Source organism: Cajanus cajan, chromosome 6, assembly GCF_000230855.2.
Source record: "Cajanus cajan strain Asha chromosome 6, NIPB_CcT2T_4, whole genome shotgun sequence".
Taxonomy (NCBI): Eukaryota; Viridiplantae; Streptophyta; class Magnoliopsida; order Fabales; family Fabaceae; genus Cajanus; species Cajanus cajan.
Genome location: NC_138522.1, coordinates 6,797,209 through 6,807,011, shown reverse-complemented (window position 1 = coordinate 6,807,011; position 9,803 = coordinate 6,797,209). Strand labels below are relative to the sequence as shown.

Sequence of the window (9,803 nt, the reverse complement as noted above, 5' to 3'; positions counted from 1 at the left end):
AAGCACGTTGTTTTTTTTTTTTTTTTTTTGATTAAAGCACGTTGTCTTTTCAAATACATAAAAGAGTAACTCGTGGTTGATCAAGCCAAAAAAGCAGTTCTCGCAACATATAGACAGAAAGTTCAAATTTTGCACTCATCTTCAGACGGGTAATATAAAGAGTTAATCATTTATATATTATTTGTGTAAAAATTTTTATACTGACAACTAATCATATTTTTAAAATTATTTTATTTTATTTTTATTTTATTAAATAAGCAGATGACATGACACTATATTAAAAGATATGATTGATTACTAGTGTAAAAAAACTTTACACTGACAGTGTATTGGTGATTAACTCTATATCACTTATACATTGCCAGTGTAAAGTCTTTTTTACACTGACAACCAATTATATCCTTTAATTGTGCCATGTCACTGTTAAAAGTAATTGTGTATTTACAGTGACATGAGACAATTAAAGAATATAATTGGTTGTCAGTGTAAAAAAAACTTTACTACTAATAGTGTATAAGTGATTAACTCTCTCTCTCTCTATATATATTTATTAAAAAAATTGAAAAAAATAAATGCATTTAATGTCTATAAAATGCATTCAATACTTGAGCAAAAACAAAAGAGTAGGCGGATTAATATGAAGATGTTGTATGAAGATTTATAATTCTTCTTCTAAACATCAACACATCCAGTCATACAAATTAACTTGGGGGATTAAAATGCATGTCTGTACTTTTCATTCTGTCAGTTCCCACAAGAGATATCCGATCATCATATACATCAATGTTTCCAAATGCATCCGTACCTGGAGGACATTCCAAAGCAGCTTCAAGAACTCTATGGTGTATCCCATGAGAATCAATGGAGTATCCTCCTTTATGATAATGTCCAGCGAGACATACCTTAACACAATTGTATCTGTGTATCAAATTCATTACTTCATCATAATTCCACAACAGTCCCTTCTCACTTCCCGCACCAGGATCTAGAGGTAGATGGCAACACACAATCACCTTCTGTTCCAAATTTGTTGCCTCCATGAGAACACCATCTAACCATTCCATCTGTTGCTTTCCAATGGCTCCATTAAACATGAGAAACCTTCTTTCAAGCCCCTCCAAATTTGTTGGACTGTTCTTATTTTCATTTGGGTTCTTCTCCCTTAGAATTTTCAAGGCCTCCAATGTTTTTGGATGATCTTGGGGCCAACCAATGGCACTGATGTCATAGCCATCCAGAACTATAAATCTATATTCAGGCACTGGTGAGAAATCATAGTATGCACGACCATCAAGAGTTTGTATCTCCAACAATGGAAGTAACTTGCGGCGAGGAAGATTGTATAGGCAGTGATTGCCAATCATATGATACACAGGTCCCCTGAACATCTCAAATTCGTCCAGAACTTTCTTTACAGTACTAAGAGATTGATCTTTGGGACAAAATCCATCAACAATATCTCCAAAATTAACCACAAACTTGTGCTTCTGATGAGTGTTCCATTCTTTAATTGCTCTCCGCAACACAAGAATACTATGCCTATAATACCGTGGAACACCAAGGAACGAGCTACCATCAGGAATGTCAGCATATTGGACATCAGAAATCAATCCAAAAGAAAAAATAGGTTGCGTAGTTGCTAGTCCATTAGAAGAAACCATGACGTCTCTCACTGCGTGTCCCTATCATACATTTAACATTTATGAAGTCATCAAAGTAGTACTCAATCTTATCTTAAACACAGAAACCAATCATCTCATTCTCAACCTCAGCAATTATTCAGAGAATCAGAGGGAGAAAATGCACAGAGCAAAACAAAAACAAACAAAATGTTGGTTGCTAACTTGGCCTGTGTTAAAATTATCTTGCATAGGGCAATGCTTAGAGATATTCAAAGTTTTTTTATGGTATTTGAGATGAGCAAGCTCTTTTATTTTTTCTCTTCAATTTGGAAAGTTGCTTTGTCTGCGTAGCTACAAAGTTGAGGATCAGGCAGGAGAGTTTCGGAACTTACTTTTCTTTTGGGAAGATGATTGAACGTTAACGGCTAAATTTAAATAATCAGGCTTCATCGCCCCCACAGTTCACCTCATGAATCTACATCATGAGTCACAACCCCAACTTTAAATTATTCACAGCATCTTAAAATCAGCTGATGAGGAAACTTGAATTTAATGGTATTGAAAATTCCAGTGTGAATTCTAATCGCGCATATGAATTAACCAAAGTCACTACTTGAAAAAGAAAAGACAGAGTAAGTAGAAGGACCTATGTTTCGTATGTTGCCTTTAGGTTTATGGTTTTGCCATACTGTTAGATCCATTTTTTTGCTTTCTACTTAGATTTATTAGAAGTATATTTATGTGACAATTTGGACTCTAGACTCTGTTTGTCTAGGTTATGCTCCGTATGGGACACATTATTAGGAACTCAAATGTGGATAAGCGAAGCCTCATATCGAAAAGAAATGAAAAAGTGAGAACTTTACAATTCAAAGCCTAATTAAATCTTACAAAACTTCATACAAATTTGAAGGACTAAACATGTGAGATCATAATAGATGGTTGGAAAAGTTTAATAAGACTCTTTAGGATATACTCTAATACTATCTTAATATTATAAATTATAAATCTGACTCAACCTTACTAATTAAATCAGTTAATATTGTAAGGATTACTTATATTTTATATTTTCTTCGTATTTCTAATGAATATGAGATCTTTTATGCGATATTTACCTTAATTAGAACCTAAATTTGGCATCACATCACATCACATCACAGTTTACAAATTCAGTTTCCAAGAGGCCCCAAATTGGATAGAACCCAGAATTAAATTTGAAACTAATGTTGTTGGAGATAAATAGGACCAAAATAGAAATATATAATCCTGAACCTAGAAACCAAGTTAGGTCTAACCCACTAAAGACAAGGGAAAATCAAACAGCCAATATGAGTGACCTCGCTTGCAATGGCAAAAGGGAATAGATAAGTGAGTTTGCAAACAAAGTAAGAAACAATTGGCTTCATTCAGCTCAGACTTAAGAGCAGCTCAAAGAGAATGAGGCAATAAAATAAAGGGGCTGAGAGGTTAGAGGGACGAACCGGTGTTGGGGAGATATATGTTGAAACGGCAATCTATGTAGTTGAAAACAGAGAAGCAGCAAAATGAATGGAATGGAATTGGTTCAAGGAAGATGGTCTGTTAAGTCGAAAGAAACTGTGCTGAATGCTGATGCTGCCAGGTAAAGAGACATATTTGCGGATTGCGAGACGTTAAAACCAATGAAATTGAGCCATTCAAGTTTAGCTGTCCGACACACGGGAATGCCGCTGTTAATTTTAAAAAATGTATATATAGTTCACCATGAAAAAAATTGAAAAAAATATATTTATGTATATATATTAATTTTGACATATATTTTCATATAATATGATTAGCATTTTTATAATTAATATTTTTATATGATTTTTTTAGACATAATTAGAAGAAAAAAAAAGTCATTATTATTTTTTTGGCATTGAAAACGAATTATTAATCAAAATATATTTATTATTACAGCAGTTTACTCATTTTTTATTATTCTTTTATTATTAATTTAGCATATTTTTATTTTATCATTAAACGTCAGAAATGTTTAAATATGTACAATAATAATTTTTGAATGATAAATACTTAGTAATTATTAATAGTAAATAGTAATAAATATTTACAAATCTAGTAATTAATTACAAACAAATAATGCATTAAATTATTAATCAGAAATTGTCCATGCTACATGTATGTCTGGTGTGAAGGTATGAATCTATGATGAATTGAAGAGAATCTCAAGAAACATGTGGAAGTAAGGATTGAATCAGTGTTTAGTGAGATATTCAAAAGGTATAGAATTTGATATAGTAATTAATAATAAATATTTTAAAATTGGTAATTAATTACAGATAAATAACAAATTAAATTATTAATTAGAAACTGTCCAGGTGCATAATAATTCATTATAAATTATTATTCAAAATAATAATTCATAATAAGTATTTTAATCCAATTATTTTCCTTATTTTTATATATATTGATTCTTTTCCTTTTATTTTGATTATATATGTATATTTTTTTAATTTATATTTGGTAGCAGTTTATTTACTAATTTTTTTTCCTTTAGTTTTGATATATATATATATATATAATATTTTATATTATATTATTTTATTTTTATAAATTATTTTTTATATAAAAATATTTTGAAAAAGTTTTGGAGGAAAGGCAGTTGGAATTTTTGGAAGGAAGGGAATTAATACTCAACTTCTTCCTTTTATATTATTAATATATAAGGTTAAAATAAAGAAATAATTTTATTATTTATATATTGTAATTTAATTAAAAATTTTAATGAATATTTTTGAATATATAAAAATATTTTAGATTTACTATAAATAATTTATATTATGATAATATTTTTAAACAAAACATTGAAATAAAAATAAAATATATTAAACGAGATACGTAATTACAAAATATAAAAATTAATATAAAATAATATTTTTAAATATAAAAGGTCAAAACATTGAAATAATTTTAAAAAATAATATTTAAATAAAATATATGTTTTAATTTAAATGCAGTTATTGACAGCTGTGATATAAAAAAATATACAAGACACTGGTAGGACGGTGAATGTGTAAATTGAAAATTGAAGAGCATTCAATTCAAAATTGAAAACTGGGAATGAATGAGTAAATGTGGAGAGAGAAAAAAGTTTACAAATATAGAATTATTTTAATTTTTTTTATGCATATAGAATTAATTTTATTTACATAAGTATTAAAATATTGACGAACATTAATAAGTTAATATTTTTTTTGAGACAATAGTTAATATTAGCTATTAACTAATATTCAGTGAAGAAATTTTAAGTGAAACCTATATCTAATTATATCATACAGTAATTTTTACAATAAATGTATTGCGATTACGATTAACAAATCAACTGAGATAAAATACTCACAGAAATTTTGTATTTTTTAAATTACACATTTTTATTTTTATTTTATTTCTTACTTCTTTTTATGTACTCTATTTTTTTTTCTTTTCTAACAATAAACTTGTAGCTTCTGTAAGTTTATACTTTAAAAAGAAAAAAAACTTGTGGAACGTTTCCCTTACACGTAAGTTATTGCTTTAAAGTTCTTTAACTTCTTCAATGCTATACATATATATATATATATATATATATATATATATATATATATATTTTTTTTTTTTTTTTTTTTTTTTTTTTTCTCGGAGTAATGATGCGAAAATACCAGAACCTGGAATATTGTTTAGCATTTAGAAATCCAACTGAGATTTTTTTTTTCTCTCGAATTTATCTCCCTAAAGTAGATAAAAATAGAGTAAATATTCTTAGATATTGATTAAAAAAATTAGTAATTAATATTCATGATTTATCATACATACCCAAATAAGATCATCAACTAATATTCTTATGACAAAGTGTATCCTTCTGTCATCTGATTTACCAACCAAGTACATTGTATCAATCACTGAGACCGTCTTTTGTTCTCTCCATCTCTGCATGTGAGACGGGTTCAGATTTTAAACACAAACAAATTATATTATTAAAAGAGTTAATCATCTTGATACTTAATCACCTATATATTATCAATGTAAAAAAATTTTATACTATCAACCAATTATATCTTTTAATTATGTCATATCATTGTTAAAAGTAAATATATTTATAGTGACATGACACAATTAAAAGATATAGTTGGTTACTAAAGTAAAAAAAACTTTACACTCACAGTGTATAGGTGATTAACTCTTATTAAAATTCACCTTCATCTTTGTGAGTAATCTCGGAATTTCATCACCTTTTTTTTCCAACAATTTTATTATTTATACAATTTAAATAAATTAAATTTTAAATTAATAATTATATTGTAATATAAATAATATATAAAGTCATCAAGAAATAATTTATAAATAAAAATTTAATAATTAAATTATATTTTTAGTTAAATTGATAATTTTAAATTTGTTATTTGATTATTATAATTTAAATTATAATTATTAAAATAATTAGTTTATATTTTAATATTTTTATGTTAACTTTAACTTTTATATATATATATATATATATATTTAAGAAAAATGTAGAAGAATTTAGTAGGAGAAAATATCATGACAAGAATAAAGCAAAGACTTATATATTAAAACTCGAACTCAATTTTTCAAGTTAAAGAAAATTTATATGATTTTTTTAATCAAAATTGAGTCAGAATTGATTACATATCCATAAGTGTCACTCTTGATAAATATAGGTGAAATACAAATTTGGAATAATGTTTAAAGTAATTAAGGTTACTTAAGTTATACAACAATTTCTTTTATAATGTTTTCTTTTGGTAAAGAATGAAAATTAAAACAGCAGATAACTCAAGACATAGAGTCTCTACCTAATGGTAACAAGATAAATTCAGGAGGACTCCTCCAAAATATATTGGAACCTATGTTCCGTGCACCCCAATTAGCCAGCGTATGAGCTACTGAATTCATCTCTCTAGGAATATGGCTTACGTAAACAACCCATTCCCTAGCTATGATGCACTTGATACGATGAATAACATCATAGTGCTTATGCAGATAATGCCGGTCCGTTGACCGGTCTTAAAAAAGCGTAACTGCACCCAGGCAATCACAATCGCAATTCACCTTCCGGAACCCACCTTCCCAACAAAACGATAATCCCTCCTCCAAGGCCAACAGCTCGCCACGTAACGCATCGCCATGAAGAGCTCCCCGCGAGAAGCCACCCCGCCACATACCTGCCCAATCGCGGATTACTCCGCCCATCCCCATAGCAGAAACCCCACTCAACCAACTCCCGTCCGTGTTCAGTCTGACCCACGGATGCTCCGGAGGCCTCCAAAGTGTTTGCTCCACCCAGAAACGCCTCTTAGTGTTGTACACACTGTTCTCCACTGTAGACATTGTCACCTTCCGACGGACCGCCGAAATCGTCCAAAGCTCGCCGTTAAACAGCATGTTATTCCTAAACCGCCAGACCCACCACAAAGTGATAGAAAGCTTAATAGCATCCTTATGCAAAATAACCCCTTTCAGCCACTGGAAACAATCCACTTCAGAGAAAGACCAGCCCACACTTATCTCACCAGACATCAGCACCTCCCGCGAATACGGCCAATCACGAAGTGCATGTAAAATAGTTTCTTGAGGGCAAGAGCAACGCGAACACGCACAAGACTCGGCCAACCTCCTATCAGCCCGAACCTGATTCGTTGGAAGAGCTGAATGAAGGCATTGCCACAGAAAGAACTTAACCTTCTCATGGAGCATTAACTTCCAGAGCTTCTTCCAAACTTCATCCCCTTCTGTTGACGAGCCCGTAGACAGGAAACGATACCCAGACGCCGCTGTAAAGCAACCCGAGCTATCACCCCTCCACGCAAAATGATCCAGCCCCAAGAAGGAGTTGGCGACACGCAACCTTTGGACCGAATGAATCAATTCCGCTGGAATAGCAGTATATAAGGAAGTGAAGTCCCACTCTTCGCTAACCCAGCAGTCGGCGACCGTTTTGTTGGTGTCTGCAATATGAACGAAAGGAACTCTCCTGCACCAAAGCCCAGTGCCTGACCAATCCGTGTACCAAAGGGATGAGGCACCCGATCCTAGCTGAGGCTCGAATCCCGCACGAAGGGAAGGAAGGGCCTTAACAAGACTTGACCAGATTGGAGAAGCACCCCGCCTATTTTGCGCACACAGGATCGAATCTCCATGTAGGTATATATTACTGAGGATATAAACCCAAGGCTTCTGTGGAGCCGTAAGCAGGTCCCAAATTAACTTCCCAAGGAGCGATACATTCACCTTTCGCGCCTCCCTAACCCCCAGGCCACCCAACGTCTTGGGTTTAGTAACAACATCCCACCTCACTGGGGACCAAAACGTGTGCTGTCAGGTTTTGCCCAGAGCATACGGCGACAAGCCTGATCAATTCTATTGCACACTGCTTGAGGAAGCCACAAGGTTTGCATACTATAAACTGGAATAGAGGAGATGGTGGACTTCACGAGACACAACTTACCAGCCTTATTAAGAAGCTTGGACTTCCAAGCCGCAAGTCTACCCTGGATCTTATCCATCACATCAAAAAAATATGCGCACCTCGGCTGACCATGAGTCATGGGGATCCCCAAATACTTCCCGATCCGAGCCGTGTGGCCAATCCCAAGCAATCCCTCCAACGTATCAATCCTCCTCTGTGAAACCCTTCTAGAGCTCACAAACTTAGACTTAGTCGAATTGACTTTCAAGCCTGATGAACGCGAAAACTCTTCCAAGACTGACGCCATCAAACGGGCTTGGTCCTCTAAAGCTTGACCAAACAGTAAAATATCATCAGCAAAGAGAAGGTGTGAAAGAGGTAACCCCCCAGGGGATAACTGAACCGGTTTCCACTGACCCTCGTGGAGCAGCTCCGAGATCCTAAGGGCTAGGCGCTCCATGTAGAAGACAAACAAATATGGTGATAATGGATCTCCCTGCCGAAGGCCACGAGACGGAACAAAGGACGGTAATGTGTTTCCATTCCAAAGGAGTGAGATTGTCGAATTCCTCAACCCCCACATGATGAGTTGGATTGTGACTGGTGGAAACCCAAACTGCACCAGCGTAGACTCCAAAAAATCCCACCTGACCCTGTCATATGCCTTCTCAAGGTCAATTTTTACAGCCAAAGACCCCACACCTGAGCCTTTCTTCCGTACGAAATGGAAGGCTTCTTGAGCAATAATACTATGATCACGAGTCCTCCTCCCAGGGATAAAACTGCCCTGGAAAGGGCCAATGACATTCTGCAGGAAGGGTCTTAGACGAGCCACTAACACTTTAGAAATAACCTTCCAGGCAACATTACATAAGCTGATAGGGCGAAACTCTTTAAGGCTAACCGGATGATCCACCTTCGGAATTAACACCATTTGAGTCTCCAATAGTGAGACTTCCGAGAACCCCAACCGAAAAGCATCTTTCACTGTAAACCATAACTCATCGCCCACAATAGGCCAATACTGCTTGAAAAAGAACGGTTGAAACCCGTCCGGCCCTGGTGCCTTGTACGACTTCATACTCATCACCGCCCGACGAACCTCCTCATTCGTGACTGGTGCAGTTAAAGCCAATTGGGCCTCAACTCCCAGGCCAGGTGGAACCCCAGTATGCATATCTAGAGACTCTTGTTCGTTATCAATTGAGAAAATCTCTCTATAGAATCGGACTGCCTCAGTTTTCAACACCCCAGGATCCGTGTTCCAAGACCCATCTAGTAGAAACAATCCCTTAATTTTGTTCCTCTTTCTCCTCGCAAGAGTTTGAGCATGGAAGAAGGACGTATTACGGTCCCCAAACCTGACCCACTTCTCTCTCGATTTTTGAAACCATAAATACTCCTCCTGAAGGCACGTTTCATCTAACTCCGCTTGAATGGCCTTTTCCAGGCGCGACAGGCTCTCTGAGTCCCTTGTCTCAAGTTGTAATTGTACCCCTCTGAGACGTCGCTGTAGAGCCTTCTTTCTAGTAGTGATATTCCCAAACACCTCGTGGTTAAACTGTATGGCATCTACGCGAACAGCTTGTAGACCCCTAGCAAGGGTCGGCGTACTCCGGCACCACGCCTCCTTAACAAGTCGCTCAAAGTCTTTATGGGTGGCCCATGCAGCTTGGAACCGAAAAGGTCTATCATGAGAAATATCCCTTGAGCCTTCCCACGGCAGTAGAAGAGGG

The 9,803-nt window shown here is 34.5% G+C and overlaps 1 protein-coding gene across 1 annotated transcript; it reads right to left on the bottom strand.

Moving 5' to 3' along the window:
* Positions 1–559: 559 nt before the first annotated feature.
* Positions 560–3,322, bottom strand: LOC109797016 (manganese-dependent ADP-ribose/CDP-alcohol diphosphatase). The gene is made up of 2 exons (XM_020356897.3): positions 3,104–3,322; positions 560–1,682 (listed from the first exon to the last, which is right to left on the bottom strand). The coding sequence occupies exon 2, from the start codon at positions 1,659–1,661 to the stop codon at positions 702–704; it is 960 nt and encodes a 319-aa protein (XP_020212486.2). The 5' UTR covers positions 1,662–1,682; positions 3,104–3,322; the 3' UTR covers positions 560–701.
* Positions 3,323–9,803: the final 6,481 nt, after the last annotated feature.

Coding starts and splice junctions, on each gene's coding strand:
- LOC109797016 (XM_020356897.3), bottom strand. CDS start 1,661: ATGGTTTCTTCTAATGGACTAGCAACTACGCAACCTATTTTTTCTTTT.